At 47.9% G+C, this 26,777-nt stretch overlaps 1 protein-coding gene and 2 long non-coding RNA genes across 5 annotated transcripts in view; all 3 read right to left on the bottom strand.

The window, feature by feature from the left end:
- Positions 1 to 26,280, bottom strand: part of SGPP2 (sphingosine-1-phosphate phosphatase 2) — a 100,273-nt gene extending 73,993 nt beyond the window's left edge. Inside the window, 1 exon segment of the mRNA XM_072812642.1 lies at positions 26,025 to 26,280. Within this exon segment, the coding sequence (XP_072668743.1) occupies positions 26,025 to 26,210 (186 nt within the window). The 5' untranslated portion in view covers positions 26,211 to 26,280.
- LOC140625477 (uncharacterized) lies at positions 1,082 to 25,655 on the bottom strand. Of its 2 annotated transcripts, none has more exons than XR_012024810.1 (3): positions 25,001 to 25,655; positions 24,700 to 24,896; positions 1,082 to 1,563 (listed from the first exon to the last, which is right to left on the bottom strand). It is a non-coding gene; the product is annotated as an uncharacterized lncRNA (long non-coding RNA). The 2 variants fall into 2 exon arrangements; XR_012024809.1 differs by lacking the exon at positions 1,082 to 1,563 and adding an exon at positions 18,319 to 22,725.
- LOC140625389 (uncharacterized) lies at positions 3,587 to 8,771 on the bottom strand. Of its 2 annotated transcripts, XR_012024714.1 has the most exons (4): positions 8,490 to 8,771; positions 7,809 to 7,962; positions 5,887 to 5,965; positions 3,587 to 5,585 (listed from the first exon to the last, which is right to left on the bottom strand). It is a non-coding gene; the product is annotated as an uncharacterized lncRNA (long non-coding RNA). The 2 variants fall into 2 exon arrangements; XR_012024713.1 differs by having other exon boundaries at positions 7,809 to 8,771.
- Positions 26,281 to 26,777: the final 497 nt, after the last annotated feature.

Consider the following 26,777-nt stretch of genomic DNA (forward strand, 5'->3'; position numbering starts at 1 on the left):
TATGCCACATTCCAGCGTGGAACTCTGGATTGGCCTGAGGATTCCAGATGTGAACCTGGCTTTCCAGGTCACAGGAAGATACACGCGTCAGAGTAGGAGGTCACGACATGATATAGTCAATGTCTAAATTAGTTAAAGACGTAACTTTAGGATATGTTGAGCTATGGGATCTCTGTCTCCATTTGTGCACTTGTCCTAAAATTTTGCAATTTTAGAGGTCGATTATTCTTTTCTTCTAAGTTTATCAAGCAGTGAGTATTTCTGGTCTCCCCAGCATGTCAGGTTTTATGGGGAAATATTAAATATTCATTGAAGGCCATCTCATCTTTTCATAACTTCATACATAATAAATACCAAGGATTTATTTTTGCTCCAAAACAGTACAGGAAGCCTTACGATAAGAAGCATCTTAAATGGGTTTGTCTTCATGTATGTCTCATGTTTGCAAACCATGGTGGTTAAACAGAAGGGGGGGACCCCCCAAGAAATAAAGAGCAATGAAAACAGGCACTCCTGAGCTACCCTTCTTCTTCTGAAAGATGGAAAAGCACATCATGGGGGAGGGGGAAGCAAAGCTGCTGGAGACTTTTTTTTTAAGTAAAAGAAACAGCTTAACTGAAACTTTGAGGGGAAGAAACATATTGAGTCTAAGCATGAGAGTTTATAGTCTCTCAGGGCTCTCTGGTTCTTCTTAACGGATAGTTTGGGGATAGAATCCCAGAAAGGGCAATTTTGCTCTTGTCACCCACAACCCACAGCCTCACTTGGACGCCCTCCGGAATATTCCGGCTTTGGAATTACTTTTAGTCTTTGGGGGCTGTGAAGCCGAGGCCAAGCTCACAACTTCCTTTGGCCCTCCTGTGAGTGTACAGATGTCACCCATGCCTGGTGCCAACCAAACGGACCCCCACTCAGATGTATTTCCAGAAGAGGCTCCCCTAATCCGTATGCCTTTACCCCCACCCCATCATCTGGATTCCTTGTGGGAACTCTGCAGCTTTTTCTTTGTAGTGAGGATTAAGTTCAAATACAACAATTTGTACAGCATATGTTTCAAAATTTCAATCATTTTGGAAACGAGGGAGCTAGGGGACCGGGGCGGAGGGGGGTAACGATCTCAGATAAGGCTGAATTTGTATGTTGCCATACAGCTGCTCCGTCCGATATGGCAGCCACATGTGGCTCTTTAAATTTAAATTTAAATTTAATTAGATAAAAAAAATCCAGTTAGCCGTACTAGTCACATTTCAAATGCTCAGCAGCCCCATGTGACCAGTGGCTACCTCTCTGGACGGCATAGACGTGGAAAGTCTCCGTCCTCACAGGAAGTTGTGTTGCATGTGCTGAACGGGAAGAGTCTTCATGTCTTCTCTGTAATTCCAGTCAAGGCTTCTCTTCTCACTCTGTTGTTGGTACTATGATTTCTTATACTGTCACATTTTTGCAGTTTGAAGCCAATTATTCTTAAGTCCTAAAAGCAGATAGTGGTGATGTATTATCGCCACAGAGACAGAGTCGCGTCGCAGCTTCGTGAATATACTGAGAACCACTGCGTTGTACATTCTGAAAGGGTGAATTTGGTGGCGTGTGAGTTATTCTCAATTTAAAAAGTAAGGCCTACTTGGCCTTATACGAAGGCCAAATACTAAGTAATAATTAGTACTTGGCCAAATACTAAGTAATAATTTCATAAGTCCTCCCTGTCAGGTACCATAGAGCAGCCAGAATGACACTGTGAATCAGAGACAACCAATTCATTTGAGAAAGCAAACAAAACCAACAGTGGCTCTGCCCACCAATGGCTCCCCAATGCCTCCCCAATGGCTCCCCAGTGACTCCCCAACGGCTCCCCATGGCTCCCCAGTGGCTCCCCAGTGGCTCCCCATGGCACTTGGAGGTCCACATGCACGCTCATGGTCAAGGCTGGAGATCTGACCACTGCACATCCTTCCTGCTTCTCTACAGGCTGACCTTGTCTTTATGCTCCAACCACTGTGGCCTTCTTTTCATACTTGTTCCTTGAGTGGGTTGCAGCCTCACGGCCCGTGTTCTGAGCACAGCTCTCTGCCTGGCGGCTCCTTCTCACTTCTCAGATGCCAGCCCCTCAGAGCCTCCCTTCGAGATGCCTTCCCGGGCTACCCTCTCAGTGGCTCCACTGCGTGGCCCTGTTCCATTCTCTTCATAGCTTATCCCGCCTGGGAATTTCTCGCTCTGGTACCTGATTGCTTGTCTGCACTAGACGGCAAACTCTTTGAAGGCAGCGAGCCTGGCCAACGCCCTCCTGTGGGGTCCCTGGCCTCCAGCACGGTGGCTATCCTTCCGCCCACCCCCTAGCAAGCATCCGATAAACACCTGTCGACTGACCAGAGCAATGGAGGCTGAGCCTGCCATCAGCACACACTCTGGATAGAAGGGGCCTTAGAACCATCTAGAAGTTCTTAGTGGCTACCCAGAGAGCTGAGGGACACACATGCCTGGACTTCACCCCTATGGTCAGTCTGATCTACCAGATTGGGAGTGAGGCCCAAATTGGTTTATTTTTTAAAAGCTCCACTGTTTGATCCAATTGTCCTATGTTGGGAGGAGGCAACTGAAACTCAGGCTTGGCTGAGCCTTGGGTCAGTCAAGCCAAAAAGCCTAGGTGTCTTAAGAAGCTCAACTACCTGGGAACAAATTTCCATGAACTTTGGACCCCCTGTCCCCGTGAAACCTCTGTGGTTCACGGGAAGGAGAAGCCTTTTCTGAATCATGGACTGGGAAGACCTTTCACGATGGGCCACCTAAAGTTTAGCCCAAAGTTGTCCCATTGGCTCCGAACTCGCTCCTGTCTCGCCCACGTGCTCCTGGCATCGAGGCGTCCACCTGGGCGGAGCCGTAGCCCATTTCGCCCCGGCTGCTCTCCGCAGTCTGACCCCCTGAGACGGGACCCGGGCAACAGGACCAGCAGGCAGCAGCCAGGGAGAGCCAGCAGGGATAGAGTTTTCCTTCTCTCTGTTAGGAAGATAAAAACCACCAGTTTCTCCTCCCTTTACCTTTCGACTCTTGGCAGGTTTAAGAGAAAAAAAAACCAAAAACAACCAACTCCCCTGAATTGCATCGGCAGAAAATGCACAAGGTGGAAAAGGCCTCATTCCTGGAGGCTCCAAAGGGGCCCTTAGAGAAGAAAGTTAAGTGGTAATGTCCACGTGGTTGGCGTCCACGTTATGGTCAATGAAATGGCCAAACGGCCCCTGGCACCCTCATCACAAGAGGCAGGACCGCACCCCAGCCACACGCCGGGGCTTCCATCCTTGCTCTGTCATCCACGAGCAGCAGGGCCCTGGCTCTGCGCCTGTGTCCCCAGCGCTAGAAACAAAAACCTCACCCTCCCGGAGCTGTGAAAACTAAATGCATCAATGCACACGAAGTGTTGCGAACGGTGCGTGGCCTGCAGAAAGTGCTGGGTGGACGTACGCTGCCCAAGACAGTGGCGACAAGGTTCACTTGGCCCAGCGCTCAGCGGCCACCGCTAGGACCACGTCCCGTGCACCCCGGCCATCGTGCTCACAGGCCACAAGCATCCCTTCTTAAGATCCATGCATCACTATTATCTTTTTAAAAAATTTATTTATTCACGAGAGACACAGAGAGAGAGAGGCAGAGACACAGGCGGAGGGGGAAGCAGGCTCCATGCCCGATGGGGGACTCGATCCTGGAACCCCGGGGTCACACCCTGAGCCACTCAGGTGCCCCCAAGCATCACTATTCTTTTCCTTTTCTTCCTTCCTTTCCATTCCCATAGACGGTTCCACATTCATCTTTTACTTTTCCTGCCTTTGTCACATTATCAATCCGAAACCAAAGCACCAAGCGGCTCAGACACTATGGTCACCCGTCACAGGGCAGAGCAGGTGCCGGACACCTGCCCTCAGACACGAGATGGGGCGTTTGTGTCCGAGGTGGCCGTGCCTCCCAGGACAGCTCGGGACCCAGGCCCCGGCCCCTGGTTCCGTGCTTCCCAGGCCAGGCACAGAAAGTGCAGAGCACGTAGGCTCGAGGCCAGCAAGGTAACTCTTCCCACACTTACAGGGCTAGATAAAGAGGCAGCTGGAGAGCGCCGTGCATTGTCACCGGCGTCGCCTAAATACTAGTGTGACTGTCCAAGCACTCTCCCCCAGTGGGGCGAGGAACACATTCTACTTTTTTTGTTTGTTTAGGTCCCATGAAGACAATATGCCAGGCCTTTCTCTCCCTTCAAAACCACCCCCGGATGATTGACGTCATCCGTACTCTGCAAAACAGCTTCTGGAAAGTTGTTTTAGAGCAGACTTCTTGGTATTTTTTCCCTCTAAGTGTCTGATTCCAGCTTTTCCTCCCTCTTTTCTCTTTAATATGGTTTCTTTGCATTTGCTGCTTCTGACTAAAAGTGAAGACATTGTCGGGGGGGGGAGTCCATCTAATTATGAGAACAGGAATGCATTCTGCATTTGGTCACAATACATTTTTTTCTCATGTTATGAGGAATATACACAAAGAGGTTGGTATTCATAAGTCGATACCGGGTAAATCTTAAAGGGTTAATGAAAAAAAAAAAAAAAAGAAGAAGCAGAAGAAGAATATGTCACCGCCTTGACGAGGACCCCGGCACACACGACAGTCCCTGGGCCTGGCCGCCCACGCCCAGGAGGCCACCGCAACGAGCAAGTTCCCAAGGCTGTGCTCTGGGGGCCGGGCAGGTTGATGGCCAGGCTCCCACACACCACCCGGGCACCTCAGTGTCCTCGGCGGTACAGTGGCCACAGGAGCTGCTTTGGGGGTGTTGGGAGGACACGTCCCCCCTCGTCTAGCTGTCTGCGTCCCCGCAGCACTGCCTCCACCTGCCACCGTCTGCCGCCCGGTGGGGATTGGGCCTCCTTCCCGGGTCGGTCAGCACCGAACACATGGCCTTCTCCTGGCTTCTCCACCGTGTCCCTGGGGCCCAGCTCCACTCTCAGGGAGCACTTAGCACTCAGCACTCAGTAATATCTGGAGAACGACTAAGGTGTCATCAAGAGGCTTCCGTGGACCCATCTACAAGGAGGAGCCCTTCCCACTTCTCACGGTTCGCTCCCTCCAACCAAATAATCTGCTGCTTCACTTTGTCCTCTGTGTCTGCCGTCCCAGCGTGGTTCCCTCTACGGCGAGGCGGGGGTCATGCTGCTCTGCCCCACTGGGCGGCGTGGCCCGGGTCCCAGGCCTCCTCACTGCCCAGCCATACTCCCTGAATGTCCCAGGAACTCAGCTTTTCAAAGCAAAGCATCGGAGACATCATGTGCTGCTTACTAGGGACCACCCGTCCCCTTCGGCTTGTTAGCAGAATCCAAACTCAGGTTCAAACCTCAGGCCACAGGGCAAGTCAATCTGGGTGACTCTACTTTCTCCTTTCTCAAACTCACTCGCAATTAGGGGTGGCCACACCACCCACTCCGGCCAGTGAGAAGGAGGTGGGGAGGAACTTCTACATAAGCTTCTGTTTTCTTCATAAAAAGGATGGAGATAACCATCATGACCTCTACCTCCTTCCCAACGTGAACATGGCCATGATGCCAGGAGCAACAGCAGCCATCCTAGATGAGACAATAAGACAATGAGCTAAGGATGGAGGAGCAAAAAGCAGCAGCATGAGTCCCTGGTGATATTGTGAAGCAGCTGAACAAACATCAGCCTTCCCCAACCCTAGACTTATTGTTACACAAGAAAAAATAAAAACTTTAAGTAACTATTAATACAGCTAAAAAATATCTAGAGCAAAAAAAAAAAAAAAAATCTAGAGCAAACAAGTTCTTGACTGATCTACTGTGTCTTTTCTCCACAAGTGCAGTTCTTCCTTTTTCCACATTTTCTCATTTATGTCAATGACATACTCACTATGCTCCATATTTTTCAGGCTCAGAATGCCGAGTTATCTTTCAATAGAAGAGGCGAAGAAAGCATCCACCTCCAAGTCCTGCAAATCCATTCAGAACGTCTCAGTCAGGTCAATAAGGGTGTGCTGTGCACACAGGCATCTATTACAGTGTTTGCATTAGCAGAAAACATGGAAATGATCTTAATTGGCACAACATAAATCATGACAAATAACGGGTAGAAAATGGGATGTTACGTAGTCATTAAAATACTGTGAACAAATATTTGTTGATGTGCGACAAAGCTCTAGATTTATCAACTGGAAGCTCAGGTTGGAAAACAGGACTTTTTTTTGAAAACCATATTTAAGGATGTATATAACGTATGCACAGAAGTGTCTAGAAAGGGATACCCCAAAATAGTAACAGTGAATATAATATCTCTGGGTGATCTGGGTCCTGAGATCGAACAGTGACTAGTTGTCTTGGATCAAGCCCCCTAGATCCTCAGCCTGGTATTCAAGAACAGATTGAGTGGCCAAAAAACCAACTTTATTCTCACTTTCTCCTCCTGCCTTTGTGGGTCTGGTTTCCTGTTGCTTTCACACGGCACATCTGTTCCCACCACAGCCCTTTGATCCACGCTTCCCTCCTCCTGGAGTGTTCTCTTCATTTCCTCTCACAACTCAAATCCTCTTCATTTTTCAAAACCCAACCTGTCCTTTCTCTCAAGCCTAGTCCTAGGATGAGGATCCTGGGCCAGGACGTGGATGAGTCAGGGTAGGTCCATCCAAGCCTGGTGCTGGGAGGATTCAGAGAAGCCAGAGCTCATCAGCCTTTCCACCTCTACATCCCCCAACAGCAGATTTGCACACCCTAATCCCTCCAAAATGACCCTGTGTCTCCTGGGGACCACTGCCTGCATCGAAGAGTGCCATCCTGCTCCCTAGGACTGCACCCAAATTCCTCCTACCATTTCTGGGGGTGTCTTGAGGGCTTCTACCCTGGGAATGCTGGCTATCCTCCTTTACTCTGGAATTTTCTAGACCAGGAATGGCAAACTCAAATGCCTCCATGGGTCAAATGACTGATGTAAGTCAGCAAAGCCAATGTAGGTGTGAGACAAAAGGGGGTGGTGAGGCCTGCTCTGGTTTGAGGAGGCAACAGCAAGTGGAAGCCAGCCTCTCAGGTTGTGCAGGAGTGTGAGCCGGTCATGCTACATCTTCCATGTTCTCAAAAAGCAGAAGCCAGAAAAATCTAGAAAGTTTTTCCTAGTAAAACCACATGGGAAGAAAATGTGTACGTGGTCAACATTTGGTCCTCCAGGCCCAGGTCTGTGACCTGTGCTTCATGGTTAAAAATGGGCCACCTCCCTAGGCAAGGCTACCTCCCAACCACAACAGTTACTACCTTCACCCCACATGGGATGACCATTTTCCTATGCATGGGGCTTAGGGGCCCTAGAGTGGTGGCCTTATCCTCAGAACTCCACACATAGTCAAAGGAAAGGGGTCCTAGGAAACTCCTTTTCCCAATCACTGCCTAGTTAATGCTCTCCTGGGTCGGGGGTTTGGCCAGGAACTGACAGGAGTCCTGATACCCACATGCTCAAAGCTTTACCGTGTTACCCGTGCACACAATGTCTTTTCCCATTTTTAAATTCTCTTAACTTACAACACTCTAGTCTTTGGTGTGAAATCTGTATATCATAGACTGTAGTTAAAAAAAAAAATCTCCAGGAATATTTTTCCATGTGACATCACATTTATTGTTGTCTAAAATCTGAAAATGTCAACTGTCCTAATTCTAGATTTGGTGAGTTTTGCATCCTCTTCATTGGTCCTTTAGAAATCTTAAAAGCAACATCTTTCAAAATGTTCACTTAGAGTTTTCTTAGGGGGAATGAGGAAGAATCTGAGAAAGGAAGATCTTGTTCAACCTAACCTTGATAATCTTTGAAACTTTGTCCTCCCCAGGTGGTGTTCATCTATTTGCCCGCCTTCCTGATGGACCAACAGCTCTTCAGGAGCAGGGAAGGTGAGACGGAACCGCTGCGGGAGCTCAGAGTACAATCCGGGGTCTGGCACACTGTCAAGAGCTTCATGTATTTGGATGAACATTGATCGTATTATCTCAGAGCAAACAACATAATACTTTGCATAACTCAGTAATTTCAGACAAGGGGAAGCAGAACCTGGGAAAGCATGTTTATGGCAAGTGATTGGATACTACAAAGTATCTGAAGGAAGAAATATAAAAGTGAATATACTTCAGTACAATTTAAAGCACATTTGACCCAAATTTTAGGGTGGAAGCCATTCTGAAGTGGCCCAGGGAGTAGATTTGCACCACCTGGAGGGCCCAACACTCCCCCGCCCCACCACTCAGGCCCCACCGTAAGAGATGAAATCTATTCCAGAAAAGACCTGTTGGAAAAGACTGCAGTAGGGGCTCTGGAACAGAGTGTCAGTAATGCCCTATTAGCCGGGGCACCAGCAGGAGCAGAAGTAGCAGCCCTGGTGGCAGGAGGCAGCAGGAACGGGCATGGAGACAGCATCTGAGAGCTCCCTCGGTGCCCGACACAACACGACACGCATCAGGGTTCCCAGCCATGACCTTACTCACCCTCAGAACTCTAGGAGGCGTGTATGCACTTGTTGCCTCCACTTCACAGACAAGGCAAGCAGGGTGGGCGAGCTGAGGCCACACACCCCAGGTGACGCGGTTGGGAAGCACGAGAAGCAAGGCACCAGCTTGGTCCACGCGCGGCCTGCCTCCCCCAAGTCCTGCACGGACACAGAACACGCAGGCCTTCTGCTGGGGGCGCTCCTTGTGGCACATGCGCCAAGTGAACACCCCCAAAACCAATGGTCAAAAAAATCCGAACAGCAGAATGATGGCAACACCTGCGCCCGGGGACTACAAGCCAGAGGAAACGGTAGGAGGGACAGGAGGGAAGCCCAGCGCTGGGCCCCTCACCTCCCGCTGCGCTGGCCCCTCCGAAATCCTTTCTTTCAGGAATGAAATAAGCTGAGATCGGGGGAAAAACGGTTCACAGAGTGAAGCCAGGGATTCTTTGATTTCTGGATGCGGTGCTTCTACTTCACAGGACAGCCACCGCTCAGATGGTATATTTTCCATTTTACTTTTGTGACTCTTTTCAGGGGAGAAAGCACTAATGGTGTCGTTTTCCTTTAAAGTGTGGGTGTTTCACAAAGGCCACCACCTGCGAGTGGGTCAGCTCCTTGGGCAAAAGCCGTGAGTCACACGTGGCCGCTGTGTGTTCGGCTCTGCTCACCGGGCCCCGCTGCCAGACATCGGGGGGAGCAGAGCCGGAGTGCCAGTCCTCGGCTCTCAGAAGCAGCCGGTCTGAAATCCAGTTTCGACCAGCACTTTCCAAATGTATGTTGGAAAACATAAGGCAAGTGCCATATACTCAACTCTAGGAGATGAGACTGGAGTGACCTTGCTGCGCTTGCGGGCGGAGTCTCTCCAATGTGGATTCACAAACTGCCACACACTTTGGGGTTCAAATAGAGGCTCAGATGCACACTGCAAAAAGAAACTACTTTTTAAAAATGGTTTTGGGAAAAACAAAACAAAACGGTTTTAGGGCGCCTGGGGGGCTCTGCAGTTGAACGTCTGCCTTTGGCTCAGGGCGTGACCCCGGGTCCTGGGATCAAGTCCCACACCGGGCTCCCTGCGAGGAGACTGCATCTTCTCTGCCTGTGTCTCTGCCTCTCTCTCTCTGGGTCTCTCATGAATAAATACATAAAATCTTTTTTTTTTAAAAAAAGAACAAGACAAGAAAGTGGGCTATCACCCCTTCTACTCAACATAATACTGGAGGTCCTTGTCTACTCAATAAGGCAGAAACAAATAAGCAAATGATTGGCATAAGAACTGAAAAGGAAGATGAAAAAATCTGCTTTTTGGCCATTTTCAGAGCAAACACAAAGAAACGAGAGACAATTTGTTAGAATCAATAAAAGTTTGCAAGTTTGCCAAATCAATACACAAAATTCAATTGCATTCCAACATGCCAGCAAAAAACCAATTGCAAAATATTGTTTTAATGGTAACAAACACATAAGGTAATTTGGAATGAATCTAGCAAAAGGGGTAAAGATTTTATGGAGATAATTATAAACCCTACTGAAAGATATTTAAAAAGACATAAGTAAATAGCAAGCCCTAACATGTTTCGGGGTAAGAAAATTCCATATCGTAAAGATGATAATTACCTCCAAATTAACCCATAGATTTAATACACCTCAATTAAAATTACATTAAAATTAATCTTATGTAAAAATTATTTTATAGTTCTTTAGGGGATTGAGGGATATTCATTATTTTTAAAAAGACAATATCCACTCTCTTAGTTTTTAAAATCAGGAATTACATTGCTTGATTTTAAAATGAAAACTGACAAATTCTTATATTATACAATTAAGAACCACACCCGACAGTGGACAGTGGTGGCTGCAATGCCCCTACCCTACGCTGAGTCACACTCGAGGGTCCCTTCTCTTTAAATACTGTATCAGCTTAGGAGGAAGCAGGTTCCAACACAGAGCGTGCCCAGGGGCCTGCCGGCAGGTGACTCAAGACCAACCACTTGCAACTGTTTGGACCTACAACAATAAAAGGAGATTTCCCTAAATGACTTTTAAAGCAACAGCAAAAAATACTTGCCAAAAATTGTCTTAAGGGTGGGGCGGTAACCACAACAGTGGCTTTTCTTAAGACCTTCCTGGGCTCTCTAATGATACGGCTTTGGCCCAAGTTGAGGAGAGATCTTTTCGAGGCCAAATTCTTTTTAGCACATTAAGAAATGCCCATGAGCGCAGGAGGATGAGATGTGTTTTAAGCTCCAGGCATTTCATATGGTTGTTGGGACAGAGTCGGAGAAGGTGTACTGTAACTTCACGTGGGGTCTTTATGCAGTGACGTGGAGGGAGCCATTCTGTTCCACTGAAGAAAGCTTTGGAGCACTTCCAATGGTTTAATAAACATCCCCTCAAGGGAGACACAGAAGCAAGACTGCTGATATTTGGGGCTTTGTTGCAAAGATGTCCATGGTAATAAAAAAAAAAACAGTTTTATGTGGAACAACCTTAGTAATCTTAGCAACTAAAATTCCTCAAAAGTACAAAACATCCTCAGGGAAAGTTTTTTTTCAATAAAACAAAAATAGTTTCATTGTCTCTAAACATAAAACCACCACCTTTTTACTGTGAAAAAAAAATGCAGAAAATAAAGAAAAGCATGAAGAAAATAAAAGTATGAATAAGGAAATATTCAAAGATATTCAGAAAGAACCACTGGTAACATTTGGTTCATTACTCCAGATCCTTTTAAAAAAAAAAACATTCAAATATATGGTTATGCACTTTTTGAAATTTGGGTTATATTATGATATCATTTTTTATTTTTTATTTATTTTTTTGATATTTTTAAAATTGCTCTTTTTTTTGCATTTCCATGTCTAGAAATATATGGAATTTTAATTACTTTCAAGATCTCCTTTGGATGTCATTATTAAGTTCTTCCCTTTGTAGAACATTGTTGAAAAAAACCTTTGATAAGTAGTTATATTATAAACACTTTTATTTTATTTTATTATTATTATTATTATTTTTTGCAGGCTCCGTGCTAGGAGCCCGATGTGGGACTCGATCCCAGATCTCCAGGATTACACCCTGGGCTGCAGGCGGCGCCAAACCGCTGTGCCACTGGGACTGCCCTATAAACACTTTTTAAAAAAGATTTTATTTATTTATCTGAGAGAGAGCAGGAGAGCATGAGCAGGAGTTGGGGGGGGGTTGGGGGAGGGAGAAGCAGCCTCCCCGCCAAGCAGGAGCCCATGCGGGGCTCGAATCCAGGACCCTGGGATCATGACCTGAGCCGAAGGCAGAGGCTTAACCGACTGAGCCACCTGAGCGCCCCTGATAAACACTTTCTGGCGACGAACATCAGCTGTGGGAGCAGGGCGTCCATCCACCGAGCAGACGAGCAGACGCAGTGGGTTTACCGCTTGGGGAAGGGCTCTTGGTGACTCCAGCCAGAGCAGGAACAGCAGCCAGTGCTCGCCCGCAGCTCCCCTGGCCGCAGCTGCCGCCGCCGGTCCGGAGCACCGACGAAATAAAGAGGGGCTGCTTCGCTCTCTACGTGTATTAAGGAGAGATTTATCTTTTACAATTTTTAAAAAAATTTTTTTTAATTTATTTATGATAGTCACAGAGAGAGAAAGAGAGAGGCAGAGACATAGGCAGAGGGAGAAGCAGGCTCCATGCACCGGGAGCCCGATGTGGGATTCGACCCGGGTCTCCAGGATCGCGCCCTGGGCCAAAGGCAGGCGCCAAACTGCTGCGCCACCCAGGGATCCCCCATCTTTTACAATTTTTAATCTAAAATAAGTCAGCTGTTCTCGGTGAAATCACACATGAGCAAAGTAAACCCCCCAAATCATGGCTCCTGGTTTGATTTCGCTGCAGTTTACGCTGTACCAGCTGGAGAGCGTGGGGAGAAGGCAGAAAGGAGGGCGGACCTCAGACGACCCAGTGGGGACACTCGCGGCTCAAGACAGACCGAGCGTTAGATTCCAGGGACACTGGGACTGCGAGCAGATGTTCTGCGGTGTGTGAAGACGGGGTGGGAAGCTTTCAGCATGTTTACAGATCGAGAGGGAGAAACGACACCTGGAAGAGACTGAAGATGCACTGACTTGCACATTGCAAATCTGACCTACTTGCAACACCAATCGGAAGTGGCTCCACAAAAGGAAAAAACATCAGATTTTGTTAATGCAAAAAAATCTTTTTAATGCAAAGGATCTGCAGCTATAAAGCATGTGAGTTGAAATGAAGTTAGATAGGAGAGAGAAATAAATAAAGGATAGATGTGCTTTCGGACCCTCAACTATTTCTCCGTGTTCTCCCAAGTCAGGAAGCCAGGGTCAAGGGCAGGGTTGCGACCCAGCCCTGCAGCTCTGGAAACAGATGCAGCAGCATGGCTGGCTCAAACCCAGGAACATCTCCCAAATGCTGCTCTGCATTTCCTGGGCTTCCTGCAGAGTGCACCAAGAGCGCCTGCAGTAAAGGCTGTGAGAAGGGCAGGACCAATTTTTACAAGGCAATGGAATTTTAAAAAATACATTATTTTGACCTAACTGTAGATTCCTAAGTATTTGCAAAGGTGGCACATCTCTGCACATCCACTAGACCCTTCACCCACCTTCTCCCCATGGTTCCATCTCACATAATTACAGCACAATATCAGCGCCTAGCCTCTGGCAATGGGACAGCGTGTGTATACAGTTCTGTGCTGTTTTACTACACCTGTGTGGACGCGTTGGACCCATATGACCACCACTGCCATCAAGCTACAAAACTGCCCCATCACCACAAAGATCCACCTCATACAACCCCTTCATAGTGATCCTCTCATTCTTAACCCTTGGCAACCATGAATCTATCTTCCATCTTTATAATTTTGTCATTTCACGAATGTCATATAAATGGAATTATATACACAGTGCAATCATTTAAGATTGGCTTTTTCACTCAGCACGATGCCCCTGAGAGCCATCCAAGTTGTTGGGTATATCAGGAGTCTACTCCTTTTTACTGCTGAGTCGTATTCCGTGGCATGGATGTACCACAGTTGATTTAGCTATTTATCCAGTGGGGATGTTTCGGTTAGTTTTGAGTTTGGGCTGTTATGAACAAAGCTCCTATAAACGATCATGTACAGGTTTTTGTGTCAATAAGTTTTCATATCTCTGGGATAAATTCCCAGGAGTGTAATTGTGGGCTGCAAGATAAATGTATATTCAGTACGAACTTTTAAAGATGAAGTACGTTCTTATAGTTTAAACAAGTCCCTGATTGAAGCAATATACTTATCTACACCAGGAAGTACTCAGGATGAGTGTGGGAAGTCTCATTTCTAACCCTGTAGTGAGTGGTACCAGAGTGGTAAGCATGAAGAAAATCAGGGCTAGACCATTTCTAACCCAACATGTTGGAAAAATTCAGGTGATTCCTTCAGGGTCAAAACTTGTGGACAATAAAATATGGCTGAGGCATTAGATGGGGCTAAATGGAGGCAAAATTAATGGATCTAATGGATCCATTAGTCCCCTCCTTTCCAAGAGTAATGGTTATCAGAAATATGCTCCTGGATAGATATTGGGGATAGCAACCCACTCCTGCCCTTTGAGGGCGTGTGTGATATAACTGAGCACGGCAAGAAGGCAGCCCTGAAGCCTCCTCGGGAACTAGGGAGAAGGGGAGACCCAAGGCTGGGAGGACTCAGAATTGTCTGTCACCTTCTGCAGTTCACCACAGAACTAATTCATTTCCTGCTTCCCCTTCACATCATCATAATATGGGGGTAACACCCTCTAAGCTGCTGCCCTCCTTGCTCAGAGTCGCAGGGTCTCTAAGCTTTCCCTAGCTCCTGCGGAACCCGCAGCCTTTGCCCAAGGTACTGAAATATCGCCTGCACTCCACAGGATGCGAATGGTGGGCTTTCTGTACCCGGAGAAGGTACAGGTGGAGAAGACGGGAACCTGCATGACTTACCTAAGCCCACGGATACCTAGGAGCTTACTCCCTCTCTATCCCCCTTCTCTTCCTCAGACTCCAAATATTTTCTCCTTACAAGGAAAGATTAGTGATAGATCGGTTAGGAGCTTATGTTAACGGACACACAATGGAAGATTCTGACGCACAACGGATAAATTACAAAAGACCATCAAAAATCAGTAGGTAAACACCCCCGCTAAAATCACGGTGGAAAAAATGGATAAAGCAGACGACCAGACATTCACAAAAAGGGTGATACAGGTATCTGCTGAGCCGAAGAAAAATATTCAACCTCATTAGAGGCAAAGTATGTTAGACTGATGAGAGGCTTTCATTCTGCTCTCAAATCGGCACATCACTGTTGAGAAGGGAGTGTCCCTAACGGCTGACAAAATTCACGGATGAAAACGCCGAGAAACAAGGCTTTCCTAATGCGTCTGATACCGGCCTACAGCATACTCCCTTCTCAATCTCTCTCTCTCTCTCTCTTTTTTTTTTTTTTTAAGATTTTTTATTTTTTTTGAAACAGAGATTGAGAGAGAGAAAGCATGAGCACAAGCAGGGGGAGCGGCAGAGGGAGAAGCAAGCTCCCCGCTGAGCAGGGAGCCCGATGTGGGGCTCCATCCCAGGACCCTGAGGTCATGACCTGAGCCCAGGGAGGATGGTGAAGCTTCACCGACAGGGGCCCTACAGATACTTAATTACAAAGAGAAAAACGTTTTCTTGGAAGAAACCACTTAACACACTTTTAAAGGTGTTCGAAGTAAAAATCACTGGTGATGGAATAAATCAGCATTTTGTGTCTCTTGATATGATACACTAAGGACACAGTTTCTGGCTGCGGTAGAAGGATTCCCACCCTAAATGTAGAACCTAAATGTAATCGTGAGGAAATACCAAACAAGTCAGAACTGACATTATACAAAACAACCTGCCTGGACTCCTCAGAGGTCAAGGTCAGGAAATGCAAAGAAAGACTGGAGAACTTCCAGAATGGAGCAAGGTGCACAGATTGTATTCTATTCCCGCACGGTGGTTATTTATACAGGCTGCTAACATTAGGAAAACACGGGTCAAGAGTATGTAGGAATTTCTCCGTCATATTTTTGCAGATTTTCAAGAATCTGAAATTGCATCAAGAGCCGAAGAGTTAAAAAGAAAAGGTTTGTTTTATTTATTTATATTTTTTAAAGAAAAGTTTTTAAAAATAATACCTGATGCTGGCCTTTATTCCCTAAAACCCAAACGTCCCCATAAACAGTCTGTAGAGAGGACGGGTTATCATATATTTGCACACTGGATGCTGCGTGGCATGAAAAATGAAAACACTACACATCCTGTAGGATCCTACTTGCCTACGATTGATCCTATCCTATCCTATTGAACGTATTGATCCTACGTTCAATAGGAGATGAAACTACATTATGGTTGATGGAGGCAAAAGAGTGGGTACCTGGGAGAGGATGCTGTTGCCTGGCGGGAGCCTGAGGGGGCCTTCTGGGGGTCAGGCCGCGTCCCCTTCCCTCCTCTGGGCGGGGGTTGCGGGGAGGTAGACATCTGGTCAGAGGTGTCACCTTGTACACCTATAAGATCTGTGCACTCGCTGTATCTGACTTACAATAAATGCAAAGAAAAGGAAAACAAAGGAAACGAAGATAATACTTGACAACTAGCAGCCTTGGATTGCCGTGTGGAGCAACACTTGAGATCCATTTTCCAAAAGGCAACTTGGCAGTGAGCACGAAAACCGAAGTGAGCTGCTTCTGTGGTTCTCAGGAAATGGTTCGACATTTAGACTCAAGGCGAAGTCCAAAGATAAACACTGAGACTACCTAGATGCACACGTTAGGGAGTGGGTGGAAAATAAAAAACAAAACCTAAATCCCTATCGCAGGGTAAGTCACGACACAACTCTGGAAGTCCCAGCAGCGAGGCCCGGGGACGATGCGGGGAAACGTTCACCAGCCGGGCGCCGAAAGCCACTTCCAAAACCGTATGCGGAGAGAATGTTCACGACTTAAATCTTCTGCACGTGCACAGACCTAAAAGGAATCGCTACTCGGAGACGTGAACGTGTCTCCGTAGGCTGCAAAATGAATGCGGGAATTTTGTTCCCTTCTTTATGCTCTTTGGTGTCACCCGCCACTTCTCACCATAAACGTGAATTACTTTAAGAGTTGAAACACGTACAAATCAATTTCCAACGTATTTGAGATCTTCCTAGCTGAAAATCATCAAAAGATCAAAATTCAGAGAGGAAGAGAAAAAAGAAACCAAAAAACCAAAACCCCAAACCCAAGTTCTAACAGAGCCTCTTTTCGCTTGTGTGGTGCTTTTAACAAAATCTTTGATGTCTAGTTCATGGCTACTTCTAGTCACCTTCCACGAGAGGGCGATTTTTTTTTTTTAATTGCAAAAAATCCACGTTCACCTAAATCCTTTCTCCACCAATTAAATCCCAGCTTCTCGGCTCCCAACATTGAACCCGAGGAGCCTTCTGGTTCACCAGCCTCCCCTCCTCTTCCTCGTACCCACAGGGGCCTCGCTTTGGCGGGCTGTTCCCCATCAACTGTGCTGGGAACAGAGATCTTGCCTGGAGAAAAATCAAACCATCCTCAGAGATTCCGGAGGGGGCATTTCTCCAGCGGGTCCCCACGCCAGATAAACAGCCTTAACAGGGGCAAGAGTGGATCTGCTGGTTGGTTGGTTGGTTGGTTGGTTGGTTGGTTGGTTTAATAAACAAATGGGTATCTTGGGGCCCTGGAGGCAATACTGAGACCGGTTCAGCCCCCTTTCAAGATCTCAGGTGGTTATTTCCTTCCTCCTCCATCCACCCCGGCTTGTGCCTCAGGATGGCTCGGATTCTTAAAACGCTTTGCTAATTAGTCCATACCCGGCCTGAGCCTGAAGCGGGAGGGAGGGCAGAGAGACCCGCACCGTGGTCTTTGCTGGATCTTTCACGTCTCATTTTCTCCGCACGTGCCATGCGTCTCACCCGGCAAGTGGGGTACGACAGGCCGGTGGGGGCCCCCAATTTCAGCATCTTCGTGGATCCCTGACACAGACAGAAGCACTCTAAGTGTGTTGCCGGGAAACCGTGACAGGATTTTCTCCCAGGAAAATTCTGTGCCAAACAACACGCAAGAATGCCTTTGTTCGAGACGTAATTCTTATCAGGACAACAGAGGATTTAATAATTAACAAAACCTGTAACAACAGAAGTGAGAGTGCTTTTTTTTTTTTTTAATTTAAAAGGCTGACATCTTAATTCTAAGTCAAGAAAATTAGAATTAGACAAGGTTCGCTGTCAACAGCTTTCCTAAACCAAGTAATTCAGTCACATGTTTTAAGTCGGCAGGTGTTTGTTGCTCCCTAACCGACTCCTAGCCGGCCCTACAGCCCCTTCCCGGCTCCGAGCAGGGCGAGCAGACCAATAAAAAAGTTATTCATTAGTCAGAACCTTTCATCAGTTTCCCGGATAAAAGGGAAGGAGCCAACACGAAAAAAAAAAAGCAGGAGGCCACATTCAGGCTTCGGCCTGCAACTCGGGCTCTAGGCCCCAGCTCCAGCCAGGATTCCCGCTCCGATTTCTAGATGCTTCTCCGGGCTGGACGGTGTCCATTCGTCCTCCCAGGGCCACACTACACTCTCCTCCACGAGGCCGACCTCCGTGGACCTCGTCAGGCGGCCTCCCAGCCTCCCAGTCTCGGGCCAAACAGGGCCCAAGTTGCTCGGCTGCTGCTCGGCTGCTGCCCCGCCGCTGTGCGGTTCCCCTCGCAGGCCGCCCGGGCAGCAGGGCCCCTCTGGCGGTTCGCTCCCCTGGGGCTGAACCCTCTCCCCAGCCCCCGCCCCCGCTTCCTAGGCTGAAAGTCACCTGCTCCAAGATGCTCACCCTGAGTGACCTCACCTTTGAACTCCCTTCCATTACCCGCCCCCTTTTAGAAAAACTTAAATAGGCTTTATTTCTTAGAACAGCTTTTTATTTGCAGAGAAATTTACTGATGCAGTTTTATTAACTAAATTCCATACTTGCAGACTTCCTGGGTTTTTACCTAACATTCCCCCCCGCCCCTTTTTTTGTACTCTATTCCAGGGTCTCATCCTGAAGATGCTACAATTACATTCAGTTGTCACATCTTGGGCTGTTCCTGGCTGTGACTTTTGTCAGATGTTCCTTATTATTTGGGGCCTGGGCAATTTTGAAGAGTATATAGGTCAGGTATTTTACAGAACGTCCCTCAATTAGGATTTGTCTGGTGTCTTTCTCATGATTAGACTGAAGGTGTGGGTTTTAGGGAAGACCACCCACGTGAAACGCCACTTCCAACATGTATCGAGCATATATCATTTCAACATGTGTCAAGAGCACATCCCATCAACATGTCTTAGACTTTTGCTGTGTCTGATGGGTTTCCATACTATAATATTACTCCTCTGTGCAACCCACACTTAGAAAGAAGGATGCTATGTTTCTTCTCCTTTTTTTTTTTTTAAGATTTTATTTATTTATTCCTGAGAGACACACAGAGAGAGGCAGAGACACGGGAGAGGGAGAAGCAGGCTCCCTGTGGGAAGCCCAATGCGGGACTCGATCCCAGGAGCCCGGGATCACCACCTGAGCTGAAGGCAGATGTTCAACTGCTGAGCCCCCCAGGGGCCCCTGTTTCTCCTCCTTGAAGTAGAACCATTGGGTATTTTTTTTTTGAGGTAAAATATATATAACATAAAATTTGCCATTTTAACCATTGTTAAGGGTTAAATCCCCCCTTAATTTCTTTCCTGCTGAGAGTCTTACTCTGCCCATGCTGAACATTTCACTCTTCACCAAAAATTGCAATGTGTCTTTATGTTCTATTGTTTAAGATTTCCCGGCAAAGAAAAGAGATTCTCATTCTTTTTAAGATTAATTTATTGAGACAGAAAGAGAGTGCCCATGTGAGCAGTGGGAAGGAGAGAGAGAGAGAGAATCTCCAGCTGACTCCCCACCAAGCCTGGAGCCAAACCCAGGGCTCCATCTCAAGACCCTGAGATCACAACCTGAGCCAAAACTAAGAGTAGGATGTTTAACCGACTGAGCCACCTACGTGCCCTGAGATCCTCACATTTTCATCTATTTGATTCCTATTGCTCTTTTAGTCCCTCAAGACTTCATGAGCTCCTCTGCAGATGGTGAGCTACTCCTGCTATTGTCTCCCTGGTCACAAACCTATTACTATTATCAGCCTATTATTATTATTAGCCTAATATCCTAATATTATTATTAACCTACATATTCTAGTATTTTTTGCATTGCATCATGTTCTTTGTGGCTTTCCTAGGACAGGACCTAGATCTTATTTTCTTTGTATCTTTATTTTTTTTAAGAGATTTTATTTATTTATTCATGAGAGACATAGAGAGAGAGGCAGAGACATAGGCAGAGGGAGAAGCAGGCTGTCTTCGGGGAGCCTGATGTGGGACTCGATCCCAGGACCCCGGGATCACGCCCTGAGCCAAAGCCAGATGCTCAACCACTGAGCCGCCCAGGTGCCCCTCTTTGTACCTTTAAGGATGAGGACTAACCCAGTAGCTGATCAGGAAATGTTGGCTGGCATCTTGATCTCACTCACATGTGGAATTTAGGAAGGAAAGCAGGTGAACGTAGGGGAATGGGAAGAGAAGAAAAGGAGAGTGGGAAAACAAACTGTAAGAGTCTCTTAACGATAGAGAACAAACGGTGGGTTGATGGAGGGAGGTGGGTGGGTGATGGGGATTAAGGAGGGCTCTTGTTGTGATGAGCACTGGATACTGCATGTAAGTGATCAATCACTGAATTCTACTCCAGAAAGCAATATTGCACTGTATGTTAAGTAAAATTTAAATTTAAAAAAATGTTGGCTGGAAATAAAGGAAGAAAAGATGAGATAGAAGCAGAAGTGGCCTATTGGAATGCCTGCGTGGCTCAGTTGGGTTGAGATCTGATCTCAGGGTTGTAGGATGGAGCCCCACTTCAGGCTCCATGCTCAATGCAGAGTCTGCTTGAAGTTCTCTCTCTCTCTCTCACCCTCTCCCTCCGCCCCTTGCCCTGCTTGCACACAGGTGCATGCTCTCTCTCATAAATAAATAAAATCAAATAAGTAAATAAATAAATTTTAAAAATCTTTAAAAAATGAAATAGAGGTGGCCTATTTTCTCCCAAAATTAAAGAGGGTGTTAATATCTGGTAGTGGTGAGGGTACTGCAGTCACAGTTACGTATCCTGGTCTGTGGGACAGTTCAGTATTGAAATCCATTAATATATGTATTTCTGCCCAGCAGTTCCATGTCTGGAAATTTAAATTTAAAAGACAAAGACTGAATTCAGTGTTGGCAGTGATTTTTTTTTTATTTGACACCCAAAGCAAAGGCAATGAGAGCAAAAATAAACAAATGAGACTACATCAAATTAAAAAGCTTCTGCACAGCAAAGGAAAACATTAACAAAATGAATAGGCAATCTACCAAATGTGAGAAAATGTTTGCAAATCATATATCTGATAAGGAGAATTGTTTTTCAAATAATCTGATTAAAATGGGCAGAGGATCTGAATAGACATTTTTCCGAGGAAGATGTACAGATGGCCAACAGACACAGGGAAAGATGCTCCACATCACTCATCCTCAGGGAAATGCAAGTCAAAACCACGGTGACATATCACCTCATACCTGTTATTATCAAGAAGACAAGAAATAACAAGTGCTGGCAAGGATGTGGAGTAAAGGGAACCCTTGCACCCTGTTGGAGGGAATGGAAATTGGTGCCGCCACAATGGAAACAACATGGAGGTTCCTCAAAAAATTAAAAATAGGGGCTCCTGGCTGGCTCAGTTAGTAGATCATGCAACTCTTGATCGTGGAGTTGAGAGTTTGAGTCCTGTGTTGGGTGTGGAGATTACTTAAAATCTTTATGGGCGCCTGGGTGGCTCAGTCAGTTAAGCATCTGACTCTTGATTTTGGCTCAGGCCATGACCTTGGGGCTGTGGGATCAGGTCCCTCCTGGGGTTCCATGCTCCCCAGGGCATCTGCTCCGAATTCTCTCTCTCCCTCTCCTTCCGTTCCTCCCCCTCTCCTCTCTTTCTTTCTCTCTTGTAAATGAATAAATCTTAAAAATAAAATCTTTATAAAAATTAAAAATGGAAATACCACATGATCTAGCAATTCCATTTCTGAGTATTTATCTGAAGACAAAACACTACCGTGAAAAGACACCTGCACCCCCATGTTCATTTCAGCATTGTTTACAATAGCCAAGATTTAGAAACAACTTTAGTTCCTTGGATGAATGGATAAAGAAAACGTGCCACACACACACTGGAATATTCAGCCGTAAAAACGAGGGAAATCTTGCCATTTGTGAGAATATGGGTGGAACTTGAGGGCGTTATGCTAAGTAAAATAGGTCAGAGGAAAACAAATGCTTTATGATCTCATTTATATGTGAAATATAAAACAAACAAAAATCTGAACTCACAGATTAAGAGAACAGATTGGTGGTTGCCTAGGGGCACTGGAGGTGGGGGTAGGTGAAATGGGTGAAGAAAATACAAACTTAAAGTTACAAAATAAGTAAGTCATGGGGATGTAATGTATATTTGCAAGTTGCTAAGAGAGTAGATCTTAAAAGTTCTTGCCTGAGTGGCTCATTTGGTTAAATGTCTGACTCTTGGTTTTGGCCCAGGTCATGGCCTCAGAGTTTCGAGACTGAGCTCTTCACAGGGCTCTGCACTCAGCTCAGAGTCCGCTTGAGATTCTCTCCCTCCTTCTCTTTCCTCCTCTGTCCCTCCCCGTGTTGTGTGCACACACACTATTTCTAAAATAAATAAATAAAATCTTTGAAAAAAAAGTTCTCATTCACAAGAAAACTGTAACTATAGGTGGTAACTAGACTTACTATGATCATGTCACAATATGGTACTTACAAATATTGAATCATTATGTTGTACACCTCTAACTAATATATTACGTGCCAATTATATCTCAATTTAAAAAGATAGCCAAGATATATAGAAAGATACGTATACAAAGATGTTATTTTTAACACACACACAAAAAAAAACAGGAAAAAACCCTAAAAGCCCAGCAAGAGGCCAACTAAATGATAGCACATCCATTCTATGGAGTACATTCTATAGCCCCTGAAAATGAGGCTGAACATGTACTGAGTGATTATCTTCATGCAGTGGTATCATGACCATGGATTTAACCTTTTCTTTGTATTTTTCCAAGTCTTCTCATGGGAACAATATCTGTAACTAGAAAAAAAGTGATCCAAGGTACCTTTTCAAAGAAGTGGGTTATTTTACCATTTCAAACCTTGAACATCCACAAAAATCAAAACTGGAAGTTCAACCTGTGGGCCACCTGAGCTATAACCAAGCCCAAATGTCACCGTGGCCGAGACCACTGCCTCCAGCCAGCATCACCATTCTCGCCCTGAACACTCTAAGGGCAGTGGGCCCCGGGAGAAGGGAATTCAGAGCTTCCCATCTCTGTCTTCCAGCTTCTCCAGACCCCACTTCTGGCCTGGACCCTGGACATTGGTGTTTTGTTTTTGTTTTTCAAGCTCCTCTGACTGTAATGCACAGCCACCTGTGGAAAGGTGCACAGGTGGTGCAACTCTGTTGCACTCTGTCCCACTCAGTTGCACTCTGCCCATTTTGCAGATGAGGCCTGGAGAAGTTCAAAGTGACATGGAGGTGGAGTCAGACCCAGGTCTCCTGATTCCTAAGATGGTTCTTTGCACTTTAGCAAAGCTAATAAAATAAAGGGTGAGTTTTTGTAGATTGACATTCTGGGAGGGCCCCAGCTGTTCTAAAATCGGGGTGTAAAGGTTTGTATAATAACGTATCTTTGATCCCTGCCTCAACCCAACTGTAGAACTATGTCTGAGCAAATAGTTATTAGAAAGTATTTATCGAGCTCAGTATAGTTTGGAAAGATCACTCCAGTCTAACATAATGATAGGGAAAGGCGCTGCAAAGTCTACCTTAATGCAACTGTGTTGAGTAAGCAAAGGTGATAAAAATCAAAATACCATTATATCCAAGGCTGGCTTTACCCCAGAACAAATAAACATTATTCTAAGCAGGCCTCTGCCCTCCTACTCGGTCCCAGGATCCCTGCCTCTTGCTCTTGGCTACTGCCAGGTACGTCCTCCCACGGCTACCCTTGCAAACCAGTTATCCTAGGATGCGGAAAGTGACATGTTCTCTTTCCAGCCAAACTCGACCCGGCTCCCAATCACCCTGACACCTCATACCTTCGCAGTGAGACAGATAAAATGAAACCCTGGGATTTTTCCCTGGAAGGCGTACAGAAGAAAGAAGTTTAGACTTGAGAGTCAAAAGATCTGTGTGTGTGTTTCTGGGAAGTCCTCCACAAAGCATTTAACCCTTCAGGACTCAGACCTGTCTGTGAAAGTCATGACTACCGAGAAATCTCCGAGGCCCCCTCTGACTATTTCAATGACAGTTTTGAACAATCTCAGCCCAGCCCTAGTTAATCTTTAACTCAGCAGAACGTGCTGTTACGTTGAGACTTGGTCCAGGAAGTTCTTAATCATTTCTGCACTTGTCCCGTTTTAAGGAGTGAAATAAATACAGCAAATGTGGGAAGTGAGAATAATTAGATTTGCTGCGTTCTAAAGCCACCCAAATGAAGAAAACACTTCTCTATTGTTTGGAGGGTCTGCAAGGTGAGAGCTCTAAGCGTCTGAGAGCTGATTTCTAGGCTACGGGGAAAACACTTGATTTTCAATATTTACTCCTCAGTTTTAAAAAACCTGTGATCTTTTATTTTGAATTTTTAGCTCTCTCTCTCTCACTATTCATGCTCTATAGTGAGTGAAGCCCTGTTGGGATGGGAAGGGGGGAAACCCCTACCATTTGACTTGCTGAAGCAGCAAGAAAGACAAGTCTTTGCAAGAAATCTGCTTATCTTGCTTTTAAAGGGCAGATTTTATATTGCAGTCTGCGCTCATTTATTCGCAGAATTCACTGAGCTCCCATGTGAAGAAAATAATGAGCACACCAGGCAAGTTTCCTGCATTTTCAGAGCTTACCACCCACTGGAGCAGCCTGGCAATGATCAGATACCACCACCACCCCCAAAGGCATATTTACGTAATGGGATAAATGCCATAGTGAAGAATCATCAGAATGAAAGAGAACCTATAAAAGGGGGAGAGAGACTGGAAGGTGAGCAAAGGGGTCTCTTGAAGAACTGACCTTTGAAAATGAAGGATGAGGGGTTATTTGGAGAAAGAAGGAAAGGCCCAGGGGCCAGCGGCCACAGGGAAGGACAGCTGTTGGAGAGTCTTCCAACTTTCCCCTTAGGCTCTTATGAGTTATCCAGGACAGGTAGGCAATCATTTTCCTTTGGGAACTCTCCCCGTATTTGTAAAATATTAATCTTCCCAAGTCACCTGAAACAAACCCACCTTTAAAAACATTCACTAACCTCTCCTGTATTGAATGCTCCCGTGGGCTATTTTCCCCACCATCACACACCAGTACACGGACTTCTTACCGTGAATGGTTAGCTCCATCTAAGTATTTCATGGCCTGTAGTGAGTGAGGTCCTGTGTTGGGTGGGGGAGAAACCCCTACTCTGCAGCTGGTGCACAGGCTTTTGAAGCAGGTAGAAGTCACCTCTCTGCAAGACCCCTGCTCCTCTTGCTTGTAAAGGGCAAGAGGATCCCTTTGCAGAATTTAGTTCCATTATCAAAGGTAATGCTTAAAACAGTTTGAAAGGCATTAGTGGGAAACTGCGTCCTGCTTCAGCCTCCGGAGAAGCAGGGGAAGCGTGGGGAGAGAGAATCAGAAGGGGCCCTTGCATCCACCTGGGCGCGACGCGGCGTACGGTGCGCACAGGTGTGCGCGGGGACCGCTGTGCCGCCTCCCAGGCAGGTGGCCGGGCCTCACCTCCTACTGTGCCCCACTGTTAAGGCGAGAGGAAGGGGGGGGCGGGTCTCCAACTCCTCTAAAAGTTACTAGGTATCCCACGGGGCAGAGAAGGAACAGGAACAGCATCCCAGGGGGTTTCTCTAGAGCCGCACAGCCCCGCCCTCGCCCTCCCCAGCGAGCTCCGTGGTCCGGGGCCCGCGCTGCGCCGCCCCGCGCAAGCCAGGGGCTTCCCAACTCCTCAGCTCCTGGATCTAGAAATCCCCGCAGAGGTAAGGGCCACTTCCTGCCCCCGAACGGCTCCTCCCACCCCTCCGCGACCGAGGGAGCTGGAGCGGCCCCCACCTCCGTCCGCAGCCGCGTCCTCGGGTGCCCCCCCCCCCGCCGGCCGCTGCAGCCTGCCGGGTCCCTGCGTCCAGGCGGCGATGCCCGGGCGCGCTCCCCTAGGCCGCAGCGGCTGCGCATCCGCACTCGGAGGGCGTGGGGGGGGGGTCCCCGCACAGCTGTTGGAGCCCCGGGCGGGGGGCCGGGGGCCGGGACCCTCCGGGAGCTGCACGAGACCCCCCCTCCGGGCCGCCCCTCCTCGTCCGCAGTTACGTAACCGGCCCTGCGGGAAGCCCCCCCCGGCCCGCGCACCTGGCCGCCGTTACCTGCGGGGCCGCGACGCTCCGCAGCCCGTGCGCCGGCGCCCCTGCGCCCCTGCCGGCCGCCGCGCCCTCCGCGGGGCCCGGGCCGTTGTGGCGGGGACCCTCCTCGGGCGCCGGGAAGAGCCCGCAGCGGCGCTGGAAGCGGGCGACCAGCTGGGAGTCCTGCAGGCTCCGCAGCAGCTCGGCCATGGTGCGCCCGGGCCCGCGCCCCACGCTCGCTCTGCAGCGCCGCCCGGGCGCCCGCGGGCCGGCCTCGGGTGGGGTGGGGTGGGGGTGGGGGTGGGGGTGGGGGTGGGGGGCGGGCGGGGCCCGGGCGCCGGCCAACAGGTGCGCCGCGCGGGTCCTAGCGCCGCCCCGCCCCGCCCCGCCCCGCGCGCCCAGGTGGCCGCCTCCCCCCGCGGGCTCGGACGGGCTCGGGCGGCCCCGGCGTCGGGCCAGCTGGCAGCGGGGCGCGGCGCGCAGGTGCCTCGGCCGCGCCCCCCGCCCCCCGCCCCCGCGCCCCGTCCCTTCCGGCCGGCGCAGAGGTGCCACCTCGCGGGGGGCCGAGCCGGGGACACCTGCGCCGTCCTCCCTGCGGCGCGCGCTGGGCCCGCACCGACCCCACTTTCACCCCGAGCCCTCCGGCTCCCCGCACCCCGCTCCTGTTTCCTGGAAGAATGAGCCCTCTCGGGAGGATTCCCAAACTTTGTGGGTGTTTTTTTTTTTTCCAAACTGTGATGCAACGTCTCCCCGCAGCCCGACCTCCCTCCTCGACCT

Source organism: Canis lupus, chromosome 36 (assembly GCF_048164855.1).
Source record: "Canis lupus baileyi chromosome 36, mCanLup2.hap1, whole genome shotgun sequence".
NCBI lineage: Eukaryota > Metazoa > Chordata > Mammalia > Carnivora > Canidae > Canis > Canis lupus.